The sequence below is a fragment of the Mesoplodon mirus genome (assembly GCF_964341445.2).
Source record: "Mesoplodon mirus genome assembly, chromosome: 8".
Taxonomy (NCBI): domain Eukaryota; kingdom Metazoa; phylum Chordata; class Mammalia; order Artiodactyla; family Ziphiidae; genus Mesoplodon; species Mesoplodon mirus.
In genome coordinates, this window is record NC_138984.1 from 55,004,865 (window position 1) to 55,027,919 (window position 23,055).

Here is a 23,055-nt window from a genome sequence, read left to right on the forward strand (position 1 = left end):
TGTCCTTAATCCAATCAGATTTCTATCTCTGCTTCCTGTCTGCCATTAAAGGCAGACAGGGACAGGATAAAGGCCACCTCAGATGGGAGGCGGATGTGTCTCTCAAACAGGGAGAAGGAAAAGCCCTCCTTCTTGCCAAGGTGGGTGATTGGTAGTAAAAGAGAAGGGGGGCTTGCAGGGCAGGGAAGCAGAGCAGAAGACACGTGTGTCATGGTTTTCCCTGACTCAGGGCCGACGTTTTAGAGGTGAGAGTTTGGCTAAGGAAACAGAAGCAAGCTGAGGGTTTTCTGCAACGTGTCTTGTTTAGAACTCTGGGAAGAACTCTGGGATGGATTGGGAGGCTGGGATTGATGTAAGTACACTACCATGTATGAAGTAGATGGCTGGTGAATGCCTACTGTATAGCACAGGAAGGAAAAAGGTACAATTAGTTTGCAGGACATATATTGAGTTAACCTTAAAAATGCATTCCAGTACGCATTAGGTGCAGACAAATACTGTTGGATTCCACTTATACAAGGTACCTAGAATAGTCAAATTCATAGAGTCAGAAAGTACACCCGTAGATGCCAGGGGCCAGGGGGTGAGGGGATGGGGAGGGGGAATGGGGAGTTAGTGTTTAATGGAGACAGAGTTTCAGTTTAGGAAGGTGACAAATTCAGGAGTTGGATGATGGTGAGAGTTGCACAACAATGTGAATGTACTTTGTTCCACTGAATTGTCAGTTAAATATGGTTAAAATAGTGTGTTTCATATTATATGACTTTTACCACAATAAAAAAAAACAGTAACAAAAAAAGAACTCTGGGAAGAGATGCCCTACGGGGCGCCACTCCAGAAGTAGGGCCTTGTTGCCGCCCCAGAAGCTCCCTGGGTTTCCCGTGCTACAGAGAGTCTGCAGAAATGCCTTCATGCCCGGGGAAGGGTGGGATAGCTGCTGGTGCCGTCAGGCTTCACAGCAGAACCTGCTCTGACTCTCCCAGAGCACTGATCACGGGGCCCCAGCCAGATATGCCACACCAGGAGGTAGCCAGGTGGGCTGAGCTCTCATCAGCTTAGATGACAACAGCCCCTCATCAGGCCGAGAGGGAATGGTTTGTGAGATTTTCACCCTGAAGCGAGACTTTCCTGGTGGATGTCACTAGGGTGAGCAGCAAGCCGGTGGACGAGGGCCACTCTTATTGCAGATGCTGGCAGGGCCCTTCTTCGTGCAGATCTGAGACCCTTGCTGGCCGCCAGGCACCCAGATACCATCCTGGAGGGGGGAAAGGGAAATGGCTGGAAGAAAAACTGCACATTTACCTGAAAAATAATTATTTCAAATAGGAAGGAGGCTAATTAAATTGGCCAAAACTGAGAGAGCTTTAATTGGCGTTTGTACCTTTCCTGATTACCTGCTAGGAAGGGAGTTCTTAAGAAAGATTGTATCAGTCTATAATGAAATCATTGGAGTGGAGTGCATTTCTGTCCTTAGACTCGGCAAGAGCTGGCCTGCCCTGGCCTCTGTGCCTTAGAGGGCCCTTCTCTGACCTTCTTCTAGCCTGTTCCTTCCCACAGGCAAGGAGCCTTACTGGAGCCCATGCTTCCCCATCCATCCCCTTATCTAAACCCTGCTCAGCTGTCAGGACTTTGGAATTCCTTGCCCTAATGGCCCTGAACCAGCTTCAAGAACTTATGGGGCCTCTTCTCTGAGCCTGACTCTACAGCCTAGATCTGATGGGTGGACAGGGGTGGCTGATTTGTGTATTGAGCTTTTGGGGATTGACTGTAGTGCCCACTCACAAGTGTGAGATGGTCCCTCTGTGGGTAGACTGCAGCTGGGAGTGAAAGGAGAAGAGGGCTGGCCAGACACCCAGGGCTGGGCCCACAGTCCCTGTGCTGCCACATTCCAGCCTGAAACTCCAAGTCATTCCAGGATTTTTAGTGAACCCTCATGTTCCAAGTCATGAAGACATACATGTTAAGTAGGAGAATAGAACTGATCTATTACAGGTTTGTAAATTTCAAAGATAACTTCTAACTCTTTAGTCTTGTGGTTTGTGACCTCCTCTTGTATTCCAATGCTGGTCCCCACATGTGTTAGGGGCAACCTGGCATTGCATCATTAAATTAGGGACCTTGCTACACAGACATGGAACATGTCATTACAAATGTTACGAGCCTTATCAAAGGAGAGGTCAAGGGTCTTAGAACGTGCATAGCAAGGGCGGGAAGCTGGCCTGTTATATTGCTTGTTCCTCTGCACAGGCATAAGGTGTGCCAGGCTCCTGTCTTCACTAGGTGCATCCTACTCACCCTTCATGCGTCCCCTCCATCCAGGAAGGCTCCTGACTGCGCAGTGCCTGAGGCCCCAGAGCCATGCTCTTGCAGGACCCTGGGCATAGTGAACTTTCATTTCCATGTTTCTTTCATCTGTGTATCCCAGGCCACCAGCGCAGGGTCTGCCCTATAGAACACGTTGTCCGAATGTTGTGTTAGCTGAGCAGTGGCTGCCCGCCCCCTCCCCTCCTCTCCTTGATGTGCATGTAAACTGGGTTCTGTACCTGGTTGAAGCAGTTCACGATTGCAGGACAGCAAGCTGATAGCTCTTCTGTTTTTCTAGCATGTCACCCTCATTTCCTGGAAATCATGACCTCTTGAAACAAATTCTTCCTACTCTTCCTTGTCAACTGTTAGAGTTGAACTCTGGTCAGGAGCAACTTTGGGGAAGTAATGTGGGTGTCCTTGGTGAAGATGAGGAATGCGAATAGATCTGAAGTAGCAGATTCCATCGCTTACTTAGTCTTTCCAGGTAGAACGTTATCATTTCCTATTATAAGGCCAGCAACCCCTGCCCTCTTCAGACCATAATTGAAAAGAAGACAAACTTATCCATGTCTGACTATCAGAGTTTAGAGGCGATAGGGGGCAGAAAGCCTAGCCATTTAGTAGTAGTTAATAATCTGCTGATTTCAGTCACCATTAACGCCTAAGAAGGCTGCCTAACCGTCCCACATTGACAGCCAGCGTCTTCAAAAAATTAACTACGAGACACACTGAGAATTCATACAGGTCCTTGCTTTATTTCTTTAGCTAAATTCTCTGCTAATTTTACATTTCCTGCCAAGCCATTCCTTTTCATGTTGCTAGAATTGAAAATAATCAGATAACAGCAGAAAGCAATTAGTAACTTTTTCCCCTTTTTGGTGATTTTTTTCTCCCAAGGCTCAGGCTGTGTGGTGATTAAGAGAAAGATCAAGCTGAACTCAATTCTATGTGTTATGTACATTGCTAGACACTGTAAATAGGAAAATGTGACCTCAGGCATCACAGAGATGTTTGGAGGGTTCCAGGTCACCCGACCATATCCACTTACCAGATGACTGTTCTTGTCTGAGAGCTCTTGTCTCAATAGCTTAGCTCAACCACCTGTTTCTCCATCATTCCTTAATGAGAATACCCATCTGTTCCAGGCAGCTACTCTGAGAGCTTTCTGCCCAAAGCTTAAGATAGCTAAACTTCAAACAGTGCACAATGAGATTGTTCTGCAGCTATGTGAGCTAATTTTACCTGGGAGTACAATTTTCCTCCAGTGAAGACAGCAGTATTTCAAGTTTAATAAATAAAATATAATTAAGCATCAAATTGCCACTCTGCTTAAATGATTCATTCCAGGTAGAAATATATGACAGGAATGGTCACTAGTGAATACCTCTTCCTTGCCTGATGGAAAGACCTTTCCCACTAGTATAGTACAGTATTTTAAATACTTAAAAACATCAAAAGAGACATCTTTTCTCTAGATTGTGACCTGCAAGTGATGTGCTGTGATCCAAAAGTCCCAGAACTCAGAGTTCAACTAAATAGCAGGTGTCTGACAGGTCCATTCTCTGTAATGGCCTATTTTTTCATGCCTGCCCTGAACACATCCTTTCCATTCAAGACTGAAGTACCTACTTTTCTCTTGTTTACCAGGATTTCCCCATTGGTTATTGCCATTAGGGAAACTACATTACTGTGCTCCTATTATCTGTCTACCTGCCTGTCACTGCCACTACTATAGCCTCCCCAAAGCTAGATTGTTTATATGTACATGTATATCTGCACACACACACAGAAAATACTTCTATAAATATTCATAATTCCTTATATTTTGTGAACAAGTGATTGGATGGATGGATGGATGAATAAATGGGTCAATTTCAGTAAGGTCTATTAGGGAAGAAGGTATAGGTAATAAAGATCCAGGTGTATAAGCAGCCTAGTGTCTAGTCTGCCATGGGGGTAGAGAAAGTGACCTTAAGAAGGTTTATTCCTGATCCCAGGGCATAAGCTATTTTTTCTGCCTTATGTTTATTCTTCTTGTGATCAGTAATGAAGCTCAAATGCTCCTAATGATCTGAAAAGCGTTGCTACAATATATGCCCCTAAGTATTACTTAGATATTAAAATTCTCATGAATTCAGCATTAGCACAGAGGGGCATGGCACCTGTTTTTGTTGGATATGACCACCTCAGTAAGTGAGGTGAAAATATGGCCAGCACTCTTTTGTGCAAATACTCACGCTTTTCTCATTAGACTCTTTAAGTACTAGGGATTTTGATCTTGGTGCTTCTGGAAAGAATTCCCAGCAGACCTTAGATTCCAGTTTCTGACTTGCTGGAGTTGTGGTCTTATGTGGTAGCTTTTACTGTAGCCCCATTTTTATAGACACTAAGCATAATGCAAGAGCATCACTTGGAAATATAACACAATATCCTTGGGAGGGCCATGCAGTCCTTGGAAGGGCCTACTGACTTCAACATTATAATTTAAGGGAGACTCCAGTCACATTTCTTAGGGGTCAAGAGGGTTTGGTAGGATTTGGAAGATTCTTCCTGAGCCAAGGCAAGAGATGGTGGAATCTTCTTTGCAGCCATGTCTTACATTTCATTTCCAATAGACTTCCTCATAATAATAGAAACTCTCCAGGCAGAGGTACCAAGTGCTTAGTTCTGTGCTAAACACTTCATCTGCATCAATTTATCATAAGATGTAGGTGTTATCATTCCCGTTGTATGGATGAGTTAATTGTTTTAGTGGAATTTACATAATTTGCCCAAGGTAACAGTAAAAAAAAAAAAAAAAAAAAGAAAGTCTCTTTAGTTCTGTTAAACACCAAGGCCCACAATTTGATAAGTACACTCTACTTACCACCTCTGATTTAGTCCTCAAAGAAATTATTTGACTTAAGGAGTCTATACACACTTAATATTGCCCACAGAACTATATTGTAGATTAAAAATAACATAGTTTAAAAATATCCTTTGAATAGATACATATGTATGTATAACTGAATCACTTTGCTGTACACTTGAAACTAACACAACTATGCTCCAATATAAGATAAAAATTTTTAAAAATATCCTTTGCCCATGAGTTGCCCAGTGGAAGGGGCCTCTGAATTGGGTTGTACCTCTAGCTACTAGTTATCCCCACTTACTCTAAATGTCTTCCCTTTTCATTTCCTTTTTATGTATCTGTCATCTTTCCTTTGTTGGGTTTCCAGTCCTGCATACTTCTCGTCTGCTATTTCTTCACTTTTTGCCTACCCTCTAGTATCATTCAATGCCCAATCATTTGATAAATGTTTACTAAATGATTCCTTTTATACTAGAACATTCCCAAGAAGTAAATTGTTTTATTCAACTTGTTCATGCTTTTATTTCTAGTGGTTCTTTTCACACTTGAAAGTAAATTAGGATCTTGAACTTGAAGAAATCTGAGAACCATAATGCCTGGCCTAAACTGATGATTGCATGCTATGTATCATATCGATTGTCACTCACCCCTGAGCTGATCATCAGTGATAACCTAGAGCAATGGTCTTCAGTCTAATGTGGGTCAAGTTCATACTATAACTCTGAATGCATTCTGTGGCCCTTAGAATCCTCCAAAGCCTCCATTAGACTACTGGGTCACTTTGTGCAGTAGTGATGGGTCTGATTTATGCTACGTAGTTCTGTTAATGCATTGAATGTGTTAAGGGCATATCTAGTATACCGGTTGACTAATGGTGATTGTAAGTGTAGTACAGAATCAGGTGAAGATTCACCCAGTTTTTTCTTCACCTTAATCTGAGGATGGCCAAGGAAGAAATGAGGTGTGGTGAGCGAGAGTGTGTGCATGTATCCTTGCTAGAACTATCAGCCTGCTTGATTTAAAACAAATGTAAAGGATAATAATAATAGCCTTTATTTGGCTCTTGGTGGGTGTGAGACACTGCTTTGAGAATTCTCATAGCCCTTTGTTTATGTGCTCTTATAATACTCATTTTAAAGATGAGGATACCAAAGCATAAACAATTTAAATAACTCATCTCAGTTCACATAACACCCAGGTGTTTGGAGATGGAATTTGCATTCATGGCACTTAACAACAGTGTCTGTGAATTCTGTCATATGCTAAAGCTATTTTTCTTAGTTTCTTGTGCAAAAAGTTCAATATAGAGATTCATAAATCCAGTGTATTCTAATTTAGACAGTTTGTAGAACTTAAAAATATCATTGAATGTTTATCATAGCTTTCAAATTTTAAACTTATTGAAATGAAATATAGAAAGTCAATATTTTATAAATTTATTTATTTTAGGCTGTGTTGGGTCTTTGTTGCTGTGCATGGGCTTTCTCTAGTTGTGGCGAACAGGGGCTACTCTTCATTGTGGGGCACGGGCTTCTCATTGCAGTGGCTTCTCTTGCTGCGGAGCATGGGCTCTAGGTGCACGGGCTTCAGTAGTTGCAGTGCGTGGGCTCAGTAGTTGTGGCTCGGGGGCTCTAGAGTGCAGGCTCAGTAGCTGTGGCACATGGGCTTAGTTGCTTCTCGGCATGTGGAATCTTCCCGGACCAGGGCTCGAACCCGTGTCCCCTGCATTGGCAGACGGATTCTTAACCACTGCACCATGAGGGAAGTCCTAGAAAGTGAATATTTTAAAATAATGTATTATTATTGGAAAAACTCTTCATTTGTATATTCATAGAGGTTTAATTTTCAAATAGCAGTACTTTTTGAAAGTATTTAAAATTCCTCTTCATATTATTCAGTGCATTGTCATCTTGGAAAAGAAAAATTAACTTGGCATGATAAAAATCCCCTAAATTAACTCCAAATTAGTTATCTAAACATGAAATTCAAGTAACATTTGCTTGTACACTACTTAAAGTATCTTATTTTATTCATCATTAATGGCTATAATAGTCCCAACAAAGAAAACGCAGGTGATGTTGGTTTGATGTGCAATGGATTTTGTTCCTAGGATGTGGATAAAAACAGGAACAAAAACTGTTCAAAATTAATGAATAGCCCCACCTGCTATGGAGCAGATGTACAAACTGGGAAGTATTGTGTGTATCCATTGTCATCTTAGCTGATTCCTTTGTCCTAAAGCATTAGCTAGGTTTGGCTTTCACCAGTACATAGTACATAGATAGATAGATAGATAGATAGTTGGATAAATGGTGTTCAGATTGACTTGTTCTCTGCTGTGCTCAGAATAAAGAAACAAATTCAGAATATAAGAGAAATGGGCAACTGAAAGCCCCTGTGTATACTTAACCTGTGTTAAAGAAGTGTATATAAAGAGTTCTTAACAATGTTGTTCCTAGGCTGTGGTCTCTTTATTCCTTGTGACTTGGTAGATTTTAAAGAGCTGTAATAAAAATGATCCTAAACCATAGTTTCTTTAGGATGATGAACACAGCAAATATCCATTAACAAATACCATGTCCAAAGGCATCATGCTAAAAGTGGGTGGTCAGTGGACAGGCTAGATCAGAACCACTTGGGACACTTAAAGACAAAAATATTCCTGGACTTCTCCCCCAGAGATGCTGATTTAGTAGGTCTGAAGTTATGCCATCAGATCTCTATGTTCTCAAAGACATCCGTGATTAGGAATCAGTTGAGAAGTGTAGTTTTCAACAGGGGGTGACATTTGGCAATGTGTGAAGTCATTTTTGGTTTTCAAAACTGGGAGGGTGTGTGTGCTATTGGCATCTAATGGGTTGAGGCCAGGAATGCTGCTAAGTATCTTACAATGCACAGGACACACTTGTGTACCCACAAAATGAAATTATCCAATCTAAATCATCAGTGGTGCCAAGGTTGAGGCATGCTGGTCTAGAAAATAAAGATATATCCTTAGAGTCCATAATTAGGGTGAATAAAAGATGCACAAAAATATCATTCATTCTTAATAAAATAAATGGCATTAGTCCAAAGACTCAAAAAATTAAGCAAAATCTCAAAAATGTTTTATCTTGAGATTATCAGTTCATGGTATGACTGGAGACATTCCAGCTGAAAAAGTATGTGAGAAACATCTGCAACTGGTAGGATATTTGTATTGGGGATTATCTGGGTAGATTATGCCTGTATTTTTTTTTTAATTAAAAATTTTAACTGATCCTGAAATGTTAGCAAGGGAAAAAAAGTTTACTTGTAGAAAGCAGAAATTCCTTTTAAAATACTGACTGAAGTGAAAAATAGGGCCATTTACATAAGTGCCATTTAAACAAGTAAACAAAAATCAAATCTAGGAAAAGTTCAGATGATTTTTTGGTGGTTTTGTCCTTTTTCGTCCTCCTATTACTCTTTTTTTTTCTAGTTGTTGATTTTTTTTTTTGGAGTATAATTGCTTTACAACGTTGTGTTAGTTTCTGCTATACAGTAAAGTGAATCAGCTATATCCCCTCCCTCTAGAACTTCTTTCCCACCACCCTTCCCCACCATCCTGCCCATCTAGGTGGGTCCATCACATAGCACCGAGCTGAGCTTCCTGTGCTTTATAGGATGTTCCTGCTAGCTATTTATTTTATGCATGATAGTGTATATATGTCAATCCTAATCTCCCAATTTGTTCCACCCTCCCCTTCCCCTCCTGTGTCCACATGTCCATTCTCTATATGTCTACTTCTCTATTCCTGCCCTGCAAATCAGTTCATCTGTACCATTATGCATTAATATACAATATTTGTTTTTCTCTTTCTGGCTTACTTCACTCTGTATGACAGACTCTAGGTCCATCCAGGAATGAAATTGGGTCATTTGTAGAGATGTGGGTGGACCTCCTATTATTATTCTTTTACAGATTCTCTTTTCTAGTTTTGTATCATCTCTAGAGATCAAATGCTCACAGGCAGGACATACAGAAAATTACTGAATGTTATTTTGGTTGCTGTCAATGCTGGCTTTGGATTAATAATAAAACCAATTAAATTCTCAAATACCTCCACTGACAACAATAAATGTTTAATTTCCAGAAAGAAATAAGGTTAGCTATGTTGAACACCTTTTGCAATCACAGTGGTAACCAAACTTTCCAAACATTGGGGAATTCTGCTATTTCGTCCAAGAACCAGCAGCAGCTTGATTTAATTAAAATAATAACAAAAGAATCCATGTTTTTTTTTAGCTGTCTCATGCATCTCTGGTAATAACCAGTCAGCAGAAATGACGGAATGCCTCAAGCAGACAAATGGCATGCCTCCCCTTGTGCAAGAATGTACAGTACCCTGTCATGATGACTGCACCTTCACTGCTTGGTCCAAGTTTACGCCCTGCTCCACGAATTGTGAAACAACTCGAAGTAGACGGCGACAGCTCACAGGTAGGGTGTGCTTTTCATTCTTTAGCTTCAGGCAAGTGATGCTCTCCTGAAACCAATCAAGGAGAATATAAGTTCCAGAAGGATGGGAAATTGTATCAGGTCTCTCCCCTCCCCTCCCCACCATTATGCATCCTCGGTGCCAATGCTTGGCACATAATAGATACTCAATTAATACTTATGAAACAAATGAAAGATGTGAACCATTCCAAAGCTATGAAGTTCTTCTCTATACAGCTTATAATCTTTGTAGTCATAAATGGCAGTATATCCACCAACTTCCTGGAGTAGTTAATGGCAGAGTTTCTGGTGTTTTTCATGCCAGGATCTCAGCAAGCTTGAAAGCAGTCTCTTGATTTGTAAAGAACATCAAAGGCAGATCTCACCTATGTCATTAGCTTTTGCCATTACCTTATAAGTAACTTGATATTTTAAAATTTTAGTAGTGGAAGGCAAAATTTGAACTACAGGGACTTCCCTGGTTAAGAATCCACCTGCCAGTGCAGGGGACACAGGTTCAATCCCTGGTCTGGGAAGATCCCATGTGCCACGGAGCAACTAAGCCTGCATGCCGCAACTACTGAGCCTGCACTCTAGAGCCCACAAGCCACAACTATAGAGCCACACGCCACAACTACTGAAGCCCACATGCCCTAGAGCCCACGTGCTGCAACTACTGAAGCCCTTGCACCTAGAGCCCATGCTCTGCAAGAAGAGAAGCCACCAGAATGAGAAGCCTGTGCACGGCAGCTAAGAGTAGCCCCTGCTCACCTCAATAGAGAAAGCCCGTGTGCAGCAAGGAAGACCCAGTGCAGCCAAAAAAAGAAAAAACAAATCAAATTACATACATAGATTCTGCTTTTGTGGTATATGCTAATTATTGGTTCTATTTACATCCTTGAAATTTAATGGAAATTAAAGCAATGAGTAGTTTAATCAAGGTCTTAGAGCAATTTTTGCCTATAATGTACAAATAATTGATGTAGTAATATATATCTTCTTTATTTTATCTTTTTTTGTGTGTGTGTGGTATGCGGGCCTCTCACTGTTGTGGCCTCTCCCATTGTGGAGCACAGGCTCCAAACGCGCAGGCTCAGCGGCCATGGCTCACGGGCCCAGCCGCTCCACGGCATGTGGGATCTTCCCAGACCGGGGCACGAACCCGTGTCCCCTGCATCAGCAGGCGGACTCTCAACCATTGCGCCACCAGGAAAGCCCCTATCCTACTTCTTATCTAGATAAATATGGCAGAACGTCTCTTCATTGAATGTTTTTTCATATTTGCAGAAAACTTAATTCAGGGAATGAAGAATCAAAGGAAAATGCCAAAATAATAATTGGGTTAATAGGTGTTGACATTGAAGAATTAAGCACAGATGACCATTTTTTCTCATGAGCAATTCAAGTGCTAATTCTCTCAGTTTCAAGACCTTTGTTTGAAAGCACTGCATACCAGATTGTTTTACATTTAACTCACTCTAATGGATTGACAAAATCCATGAGAGTGCTTAACAGGATTTCTGCACACAAATCAGGAGCCCATTTGTAAGTACAGGTGAAATGTATACTCACAAATAGAAACATCAAATTAAATGTTATACTTTGATATTTCTGCTATAAAAATTTGTTCATATATAATTTTATGCAACATTGCTTATGTTTCTAAGATAAAACAAATTTCTTATTCTCTAACAATATAATGGGATAGAATGTATATGACAGGAATAATTCCAAGTTCAGGGGCAATTTAATGGAACTTGGTTTGCATGTTCCTACATAATCCTTCAGAAGCCATTATCCTAGCAACTCTGTCTATATCTTTGAGATGAGAGAGAATTTCCTTGAGAGGGAAAGAAAGTTTTTAATTAATGGCCAATATTTTTCTTTGTCTTGAAGGTTTGCTAATGATGTTTTGTATCTGTAAACTGAGAATGAAATAATTGAAAATGCTAGGATACTTATTCATTTTGCAACCAGTACAGTTTGTGTTATCAATTGTCAAAACTTTGATGAATTTGACTTTTATTTAACATATACTTTTAAGGGAAATACTGAAGAACTGTTATATTTTTCCTTGCAAACTCTATCCTAAGAATTACATTAATATTTAGAATTTCTTTTCTAAATTATTAACTGCTATGCTTTTGCCTAGCTGATTGATCTTTGTATGTTTCAGTATCTAGATGATACCTAAACAACTGGCTAATTTCATGAAATACATGAGTTGTTAAAATCAATCAAATGAATTATATAGTAGTGTCAACTGAAAGAAAAATGCCCAGCATGAGAGTTGTGAGTTAAGGTTTATCCAGGGGCTTACTGAGAACAGTTGACCCGGAGACAGCCTCTCAGATAGCTCTGAGGGACTGCTCCCAAGAGGTAGGGGAGAAGGCTAGTTTATATGTGATTTTGTTGTTGTTAAGAAATATATGCAGTCAACATACAACTTTGTAGAAACTTACTGCTAGTCACAAAGAACAGCAATCTCAAGGTAATGATCATAGCGCTTTCTATGTATTGGAAGACGCAAGAAGTGAAGTTTATTAAAATTCTTCCTGAAGTGCGTCTGACTATCTAAGGGTCTGTTTGTTCAAAGCATAGAGTATCCTTTTATTGTCTTTAATTTCCTCTATTAGAAGCACTGAGTGTACGGTCAGTCAGTGACTGCAATGGGTTAATCCTTGTAGACTTGGATGGAGAATGACATACTCTTTGCTCTTCTTTTGTTGGAAGTTCCCCCATTTTGGTAATAAATGCAACCAAAGTTTGAGAGCCGTTTCATGACCAATTTGACCTAGGGCCCTACGTCAAGGATTTCATAGGATTTCGTTGATAGGCCACTCAATGTGCTATGACTGAATTGGGCCCTTCTAATGGTAACCATAAAGGTCTCTGGACCACCTGTCTTACTAGTCTGTTACAGTCCAGGAAATGATTCTCCCTGATTGTTTCTTCCCATATCTAGAATTACAGTATTATAATCATTTTAATTCTATATAGAACTATATATTCGATCAAACATTTCAAATCTCTTAGTCATTACTGCTTTTGTTGGAGACGCTGTTTATTCTTGCATTACCAAATCTATAGCTATCTTATCAGCAGAATACAAGTTCTATAGCTAGACGTATTAATAAGGTCATAGTGAGGATTTATGCCATGAACTTCCAGCATCAAACCAGTTCTTGAGATCACCAAGACTAGGGAGCAGATTGTTTAAGGCAGAAATCTGATTGTTTTTATGTGAGTCATTAAATATGTTCTATTACAAGCCCAACAGAGTCATTAAACTTAAATGACTGTTGCCTGGTGTTACCCGTATAAATCCATTCCATAACTGAGGAAGAGTCCCTCCTGATAAGTGGGAGGTTATGTTTTTTAAATTAAATTTAGCTCATTGTTCTGATTGAGCTTGAGTAACTTTGATAGAAAATTCATATTTATGTTAAAATAACTTTTCTAAGGTACCATCCAATCACATCCTTGGAGAAGAGAAATCCACCAAGGTGAACCAGAAGTACTGGGTGTAGGTAGTTGACCATAAACCAAAAAATGAGACAGATTTTTAAAAAGTTGCATAGGATTGTGCCCATGATACAAAAACATTTGGTTCACCTGTAAAAATCCAAGAAATCAAGATCCAGTCTGGCATCTTGGAATAGCTATCTGCTTCTGATGCCCTCATCTCTTCCTGCTGTGGGTATGGTTTCTTTTCTGTTTGAGCATTGTGTCAAGGTGAGTTTGAAGTTAGCAATCCTCTCTATAGACCAGTCCAGTGCAGGGCCCTTTTTAAATGGGAAATATGAATCTAAGAGTCAATTCCCTTTAGTCTTATTGTGCATGAGCTAGTTAAGAGTACCTGATAAGGGCCTTTCCATCTAAGCTGAAGAGAGTCCTTTAAATGACGTTTTTTCCAGTATATATTCTTCTGGTTGTAGTCATAGGGTATCCGATCTTTATCCAAACATAGATTACTGTGATAAACTTCAGAAACAAGCTAAAAATGTTCTTTTAACAAGTGACTTAAACTTTTGTGATAATGGAACATAGCAACAGGAGCCATCTAGGAAGTGAGTTTCAGGCAGTAAATACCAAAACCTTATAGATAATTAATAGCACAAGAACTTGATATCTATAAACGTATATTACTGAAACATATTTTTTCTCTAAAGTCATCCTCATTTCCACCAAATATAGCCAAACTAAGACTAACTTGTTTACAAAATAAGTCTGGTTTCAATAAACTCGGCCTGATGATTTACATAAGTGTACCAAGTATAGTAGTTGATTATATAGGCTCTTTTAAATTTGTTTTTTGAAGCTTGTCATAAACAGTCCCTGACTGAACTTTATTAAGGCTTCTCAAGTCCATGAAAATTATGCCTAGGACTTGCCATCAGATTTACCTGTATAGGTTTGGGTGAATTCCTCCCTTCTCAAGGTCCCCAAAATATCTTGAGGGTCCTTTCTTATTCACCTGATAAGGATGCTGGGAACCCTGCAAATAAGGCACTAGGCTGTTTCTCTAAGGGGCTTTATGGCTCCATAAAGTCCATCTTAGTTCTTTAAAGCTGACTTGTTATATCTGATTCTATGCATATTCTCAAATAAGGCATTCCAGTCAAAGCTATGTTAATATACCAGGGTTGCCATTGTGCCCTGTCAAACGGAGAAGAGATTTTTATTGAACTTTTACAAATAACTATATTTCCATGAAAATAAGAATAAGGAGTTTCCACTTCTAGAGGGATCAGGAAGAGAGAAAAAGATAAATGTTTCAATTCTGCTTACAAATTTATAACTTATCAAATTGGTGTTAGTCATAGTATAAGAGGAAAGATTTCCTTATATCAAGAAAACAAAGATAAACAGTAATTTTAGACAAAAGTTCATAAAAATTATAACCATATTCATCAGTTCATTCAGTCATATGCAATTAAGTTTTGTTGATCTTGATCTCCTGTTAACAATTTTATGAAGTCATCAGATTTTTCACTAGAATTCTTTAATTTCATACCCAGTTCAGCAGTATAATCTGAAAGCTATCAGAAACCTGTAATTGTCAAAAAAAAAAAAAGTCCTCCGTGACTCTTCTTGAAGATGAAAAATTTTAATAAAAGCAACAGAGTAAAATAATAACTATACATGACAAAAGACTTAAAATGGCATGGTTAAAGATACGATTACAATTGACAAAGAAATTTGGTTATTTCTGTTACACACATTTTAAGATAATTGGACTATGATAACATTATAGTAGGACATCTGAATTTTAGGAATTTCCTAGAACTTCTAGAATATTTATATTGATAACATTTACTCATACAATATTCCCTAAGGTTTATCATCATTTATTTAACAATGTTAATCATGTAATTTAATATACCAAATAAACCTAATTAGTTTAATATCTTTCTTTGAGATGTTTCAGGGTCCGTCGGAGACATGCCAACATTAGCTAGAGGTCATAACAGAGAGAAATTCAAATTCTACTTTTGCACCAGCTTATTTTTAATATTAGAATTCTTTCAGCCAATTAAGTTCATTTTAATCTTTGCCAGCCCTGGTCATACATCAAATTCTTTCTCAGGATTTCTTTTCATAACCCTGTAATTTGCCTTTTTTCTTCCAGATTGTGTCCTATGCTTTCCCTTGCTCTTTTTTTCTTTTCCTCTTAACCTCTCTTTAGGACAAAATTACTTTGTTTTCCCTTAACAGAATGCATTTCCTTTTTGTTTACCCTTTTAAGAAGTTTTCTTGCATACAAAGATGTTTTATTTATTTTAGTGATTCTAATTACACATATTAATCAGAATTCTCAACCCTTAAAAACCCCAATCTCTAGCAAAAACCAAGAAGTCAGCAGTTATGAACTGTTTGTCACATGAGCATGCCTGATTGGCAAACTTATGAACATATTCCATTACCTCTAGAAACACATTTTTTCACAGTAATTTTTCCTCAGTGTGGTATAAGACATGTGACCAATAAACCAAACATCTTTAGGTTTTTTTTTAAATAGGAAGACAAAAGCAGATAAATTTAGACTTGCTTAGCAATTAATTTCCCAGTATTTTCTATTATTTGGAAATGATCTAGACATTCAATGAATTTCCATCATTTAAGTTAACTTAGTGAAACTCTAAAATTTCAAGTTACCAAAAGATCTGGAGAAACTATTTTTAAGTAGACATACAATAAGACATAATTGTTCTTAAAGCATTCACCTAAAAAAGTCTTAGCCCATTTGGATCTAAATTTCTTTACGAAAATATCATTAGTTTTCTTGCTGACAAATTTTGTTAGAGATAACATCTTATTTGACATTTAGTAAACGGATACAATAACTTTTACATATAATGTCCTTAACTCTAAAGATAGGACTCTTCTAGCTAAACCAACAAACTTGTTTTTATTGGGTAAAAATTAATCGTAGATCATGTCAACTACAAACTGGCATTTGCCATTGGCACTTGGCATCTATCTCTACAAGGATTAAATCAGGAGCTGCTGTAGCTGCTGACATTCAACACCCGCTGAAATGTGTTCAGGGTGGAGATTAGGAATGAGGCATTGTGTGCTCTGTGAAAAACAGGTCTTCAGATAGTTAGATATTTTCAGGAGATGATTTTATGAACCCAATTCTTGTATCTCCTCATATCTAGAAAAGCACTAAAATCCTTCATGGTGACATCTGCTCCTTGTGACTAGCAGTGACCTTCATGAGACTAGCAGAAACCTTCTGTAAAAAAAATATGCACTTGATTGCATGTAGCCCCCTTCACCAAAATCATATATATACTGACCTTCCCCATTACCTCTTTGGAGCAGTTTCTCAGAGCTATCTGAAATGCTGTCTCCCGAGCTATAGTCCTCATTTTGCCCAAAATAAAACTCCACTCACAACTCTCAGGTTGTGCTTTTTTTTTTCAGTTGGCAATCGTGATCTTAAAAAAACCACTTGGGTTAATTTGTATTGTATTTCTGAGAATGTATACAAGCATTTAATTTTCTTTAAGCCAATTAAATAGTTGTTTTTTACAGTTTAATTTTGATAATACCATCACCAAAGGTAGAAACATATATCTATAAATATAAATAGGTACAATCAGAGATCGCATAGCCTCATTTTAAAACTTAAGTCATGAATCGGGTATTACAATATAAAACTTGCTAGTTTATGATAACAGTTGGAATAAGTTAACTCACTTGGGTTTTAAAAGGCTTCTTCCCCTCCCCCCCACACCCCCTTTTTTTTTTTTTTCAATCTCAGAAATTGGAGATAGTCTAGATAAGAGTTTCCTGAGAGGACCTGGTAAAACATTTACATCTCAAAGGCTCAGAGAGATAATTGTAAGCTCCTCCTAGAAGGACGTCTGTTCCCTTTGGGTCAGAATTTTGAAAAGATGTTTTATAAAGCCAGCTTCCTCTGACTGCATATGTAAAAGCCAGTTTTGGAATGTCAAGAGCGTCCCATCTTGACCTTTTTCAGGATGACATTTCCTTCATTTCCCAATTAACTACTTGCATGTATAAGCTCCTTATAAACATAAACCTCTGACTCATACCCTGCCAGGTTTATCTGGCACCACTTCTGATTTGAAGGCTTTGTTTCCCATTTTCGTGTTGGTTTGTCAGGATAAAATTACTATTGAAGACTAGTGGGCTGATGTGCTGTTTGTGAGCCTCAGTCCTCTGGGTGGCACCCTAGAGTCATCTCAGGGCTTTCACAGGTCTCAGTTTCTCCCCCTGGCGATATAAAATCTCCATGGAGACTGAAGCACGGGTTGGCCAATGTTATGTGTGGGTCCGAAGAGCAAATTTCTTTAAATTAATGAGTGGGTTACTCACACTGAACGGTGTGAGGGCTTGCCTCTGCCACTCCCATAAATTTCCCAGTTGACTGAGAAAACTGCAACTGGTTGGGAGGAGCTGTATCCCTAATCTTCGGAGCTGAAAGCTCTCACATGGTATCTTCACTTTTATTCAGACATACTCTGTTAAGGTATTCAAGAAAGACACCAGGCTAGCCCCCTACCTAATCACCTAGTCCAGACCACTTGGTGTCTTTCAACTGAGCAACCTCCTGCTGTCTCTCAGCAGGGGTAACCCACTCAGTATCTTTCAACTGAGCAAACTTTTCCGTGTCTTTCGACTTGGTAACCCAGCTACCTCTTCTTGAACCTAAGTTCAAGGAAAACCTACTCCTCATGGCAAGGAGTTTAACAACCACCAAATAAAACTCAGAATCATCGATCAAGATGTGAGATCCAAGACCCAGGAGAGACATACCCAGTTGTCTGGACTCCCCGAGGAAGTGGACAAGCACAAGGGGCCCATGTTGGGACCAAGGTTCCAGATACTTGTAGAGTTCAGGTAAAGGAGAGAAGTCAGCTCTTGGTCCCTTTGTGGTCACCAAAACATTCAACTGAAGGAAAAATGCACAACATGAGAGTTGTGAGTTAAGGTTTATCCAGGGTCTTACTGAGGACTCTAGCACAGGAGACAGCCTCTCAGATAGCTCTGAGGTGAGGAAGTGCTCCAGAGAGGTAGGGAGGGAAGCCTAGTTTATATGTGATTTTATTGCTGTTAGGGAATACATGCAGTCAGCATATATCTTGGTAGAAACTTACAGCTAGTCACAAAGAACAGCAATCTCAAGGTAATGATCATAATGCTTTTCTGTGTATGGGAAGATACAAGAAGCGGGGTTTATTTAAATTCTTCCTGAAATGCATCTAACTATCAAAGGGTCTGTCTGTCCAAGCACTGAGCATCCTGTTATTGTCTTTAATTTCCTCTGTGTGAAACACTGAGATCACTGTCAGTCAGCAACTTCAATGGCTTTATCTTTGTAGACATAGATGGAGAGCAAAATACTCTTCACTCTTTTTTTGTTTGCAGTATCATTGGTAGAAAAACGTAGTGAAAAATCTGCACTTCTCAAGCTTTATTTTTATTGTGATACTAGTGCTTGTGTTTTGGTTTTTCCCCTGTAATTTAGTATTAAACTTAATAAGCAATTTCTAACATGAATGATAGTAAAAAGGGATGGGCTTAGACTGTAAAGCAATATGATTCTCTAACACAGACACACACAGAAGAGTGTACAGGCACAAGTACAAGCATCCTCATTGTATAGGGGACCATCTACGGTGTTTAGTTTTCTTTTTCCATTTTTTTAACCAGAAACCTGAATTTAATATCTGGGTGTTTTGTTTGTTGTATGCAAACTAGATAATCACAGGTTTCAGATTTAGTGATAATTAAAGCAGTTGTTTACACAATGCTGTAAATAATCCTTCAAATAGTATAATTTATCTAGGTTATTCATATATATCTATATATTCAAAATAACTGGGTAACTAATACCTATTAAATATTGTAGTTTTGTGTTTTTGTGGAATCAGTTACAAATTTCCCTCTGACTTAAGAGGAAAAAATGTCTTTAGAGTTGTAGTAGAGATTGATTTTTTAAATATTTTTAAAGTACTGGCTGGTTCTGAATCCAAGGTTTAATACTGATTATGACTAGAATGTAATCAAAGTTAAGGACCACTGGTAATTGGTTTCTTATTGTGAAAACCATCTCTACATTAACTAACTTGCTCAAAGCCTTCTTCAAACAGTGATGGCATGTAATTAAGAAGGATATCACAAATATAGAGGCAGCATATATTTGTACAAAATACTTGTTCTGCCAATAACTTTTGTTTACTTTGTACATGAACATTTTATTATTTATTCCTATTCTCTCTCTCTCTCATTTCTTCCTTCCTTCCTTTTTTTTTCCTTTTTAAAAAAAATCTTTGCTCAGCTATTCAAGGAACAATTCTTATTTACCATTTATATGTGCTAGGCCTTGGGGACACTGTAAGGGAGTAGATAGACATGACCCTAATTTAAGAGCTTCCAGTCTAATGAGAGATAGAGTTTTGCTACAGACAGTTACCACACAGTATAGTACCTGCTACAATAGCTGTTATATAGGGTGCTGTATTAGTTTTTTATTATTGCTTCTTTAATAAATTGCCACAAATTTGATAGCTTAAAACAACAAATTTATTCTCTTACAGTTCTATAGGTCTGAAGTCAGACATAGATTTTACGGGGCTATAAGCAAGATGTTGGCAGGGTAGCATTTTTTTCTGGAAGGTTTAGGGGAAAATGTTTTCTTTTCCAGCTTCTAGGCGCTGCTTATATTCCTTGGCTCATGGCCCCCTTCCTCCAAAGTCTTGAAATTCAGAAACATTACATCTGTTTGATCATTCTTTCATAGTTATTTTGCCTCTGATTCGTTACTCAGCGAGGAAAGGTTCTCTGAATTTAAGATCATGTGATTATGTTGAACCCAGTAAGATAATCTCCTTATCCCAAGATCCGCAAGCTTAGTCACATCTACAAAGTTCATTTTGCCATCCAAATTAGCGTGTTGACATGTTCCAGGGATTAGGATGTAAAAAATCCTTGCAGAGCCATCATTCTGCCTACCACATGCTATACAAGTACATAAGAACACCTCTTCTAGAACTGAGATGAAGAGTGTATTCAAGGATAACTTTCTGGAGGGAGTGATCTATCAGTTTAGTCATTAGCTAGGAGATGGAGGGAAGGTAGAACTGGTGACAATTTCTGGAGTAGAACATGCAAAGGCCAGCAGTTAAATGAGTAGCTTCTAGGAACTAAAAAGTGCTCAGTATTACTTATAACATGCCAGAGGCAGAGTGATGCAACACAGTCGGAGGCAAACACTAATAGACCCAGATCCTATGGAACCTTGATGACCAAGGTGGGGAGTCTAGACTTCATTCCATGAGCTGTGGTTAGTCACTGGAGAGTTTTAAATAGATGAGTCATGTGATCAGATTTCCAGGTTTGTAAGTTGGTCCTGGCTGCAGTGCAGGGAATAGATTGAAGGAAGTGAGTTATGGTGGCAATAAGATCTTGGAAGGTGCCATTATAGTGATTTAAGCTGGAGATTTGGAGGAGGGCTAACTATGGGTGGTATCAGTCAGAATGGATACAGCGGACTGATTCAAGAGATATTTAGGTATTTGAAATGATAGATCTTTGTCGTTAAACAGATACAGGTAGCACAACAGAATGATTCAAATGTGACACTCCAGTTTTTGACTCAGTCATATTGGTAGAACTGGGAAATGCAGGAGAAAGAATGGTTTTGATGGTCAGAAGGTGAGTGTAGCTTTTGCCCCATTGAGTTTGACTGGTTCTTTAGGTGTAGATTTCCAGTCTATGGCTCAGAAGCTTGAATAAGAAATCTGGGCTGAAGATAATAATTAGGGATTTAAAGGTTATAGATGATGATTTAAACTCTTTGGGTGGTGAAGGTGTAGGATCAGAAAAGAGAATCTAGAGCAGTGCCCTGAGGAAACCTATCAGTTAAGAGAGGTACAGAGGGAGAAGAATTCAACAAACTAACAAAAAAGGTGTGCCCAGAGAGATGGTGAGGGTGTGGAGTAGGGGTGAGGGACATAAAGGTAAGATGTGATGAAACTTGGGAAAGATATTTCAAGAATCATGGCATAGTCAACACTCAGAACTATTGTTGAATGATCAGGTCTGAAAGATAAGACGTAAAAGATAGTTCATGACGTTATTACTTTGGCAAGAGTAAGTACTTTTAGGGAATAGGTAGACTCAATCTAGGGTTAAGTGTGTTGAGAATAGAAAGGAAATATAAGAGATGGAGACAACGGTCCTTTGTGGACATTTGAAAAGCACCCGAGACTTGGGTTACATGTTGAATGCTGGGAAGAAGGCACCCATCCTCCTCATCCATGGATGTATCTCTCATGCAGTAAATTCTCACAGTGGTGATAGATGCTCTGATCCTCAAACTTATTCTCAGGAAGTGCCCCTAGTGGTAGAGGCAAGTGAATACTTCCTCCCAGAGGGACAGTGGTATGGCCGAAGCTTCTACAAGATCATTTCAGGTCCTGCAGGAATCCTTATTTATTGTGGCCAGAAGCATCACAGAAGTCATAAAGCCAATCGTCCAGGTGACAACAGTAGAATCGCTGTGTGTAAAGTAAACTAACTGACAATAAGAAAGTAGTCTGTGCCTCAGCTTATTGCAAGCATTTCCAAAACAGCCATAAGGACTGGAGATAAACTAATAAAGTTGCCTATTTTTTTATATATATATAAAACCATCCAAGGCTCTCACTAATGACCCATTAATAAGGAAACAAAGTGGAATTATTAGATCTAGGAGAACTTTTAAAAATCTAGAGAAGTATGTTAGTAGCAAAGTTGAGTCAAGTTACAGGCCATCTTGGGATCCATTAAACATGATGATCAAGTACTCACAGCTTTGAAAAATGACTCTGCCTTGTCATTACTCAAAGTTGGGATTACACCTAAAAGGTCTGTCAAAGTCAATTGGTAAGGTAAGGTCGTATTATAAAATACATAACCTAAAAAGGTCTCTCAAAGTGCAAGTCATACCTTTTTCTCAGATTAAATTATCCAAAATGAATTGAGCATTTATTTCAATCTGTTATTTCTGTCAACATTAGTGAGCTGCCTGATAACAGGAACCAAAATAAGTTCCAGTTTGTCCACCACACACCAAGTGACACCCAGGCTCACTCCAGGGCCATTGTCTGGGAGGATATCATTTTGTTCCTTGAATAAATAAACTGCTTTTAAAAAATTACTTGAAAAAAAGGGAAGGACTTAATACTTACACCATTTTGTTCATTTCCCTGGTAACCATTAATTTCATGGAAAATGGAGACAAGGTAATCTATCTGTTTTTTATGAACAAATTATAGGGAAACCAATATTAAATACATCAAGGACTTTTCTATCTGTTGAGCCACTGTAGCAAACATCTTCTAAGTATTTTTTGCCTCTCTCCAACATGAGACCTCTTTTTTTCAAATTAACTTAAATTTCACAGTTGCTGTGGGAATTGCTTTCATTGTCCTAGGATTTCCTTCTGTGTTTAAAAAAAAATGTAAAAAAGAAGGGCTTTATTTTATTTAAGACTTAATAGTCTAAGAGCTTTTAAATAAAATGTGAGCGAGTTTTAACAAAACAGCAGATGTGAAATTAATACATCAATGTCTCTCATTGGAACAGGGAAAAGCAGGAAGAAGGAGAAATGCCAGGATGCTGACCTGTACCCTCTAGTGGAAACAGAACCATGTCCTTGTGATGTGTTTACATCTCATCCTTACGGAAATTGGTCAGATTGCATTCTTCCTGAAGGCAGAAGGGAGCCTCAGAGAGGATTGCGGGTACAAGGAGACAGCAAAGAATGTGGAGAAGGCATGCGTTTTCGAGCAATAGCCTGCTCTGATAAAAATGGAAGACCTGTTGACCCCACCCACTGCAACAGCTCTGGTAAGGAGATGGGTGGGGAGTAACAGATGAGAACATTGACATACAGCCTAGGAGGGCCATCCCA

General features: G+C 38.8%; 1 protein-coding gene across 1 annotated transcript in view; it reads left to right on the top strand.

Moving 5' to 3' along the window:
* Nucleotides 1–23,055, top strand: part of THSD7B (thrombospondin type 1 domain containing 7B) — a gene marked incomplete at its 5' end in the record, with an annotated part of 807,803 nt that overhangs the window by 520,226 nt on the left and 264,522 nt on the right. Inside the window, 2 exons of the mRNA XM_082630042.1 lie at nucleotides 9,429–9,623; nucleotides 22,728–22,991. Of these exons, the coding sequence (XP_082486168.1) occupies nucleotides 9,429–9,623; nucleotides 22,728–22,991 (459 nt within the window). The remainder of the gene's footprint in view (nucleotides 1–9,428; nucleotides 9,624–22,727; nucleotides 22,992–23,055) is intronic.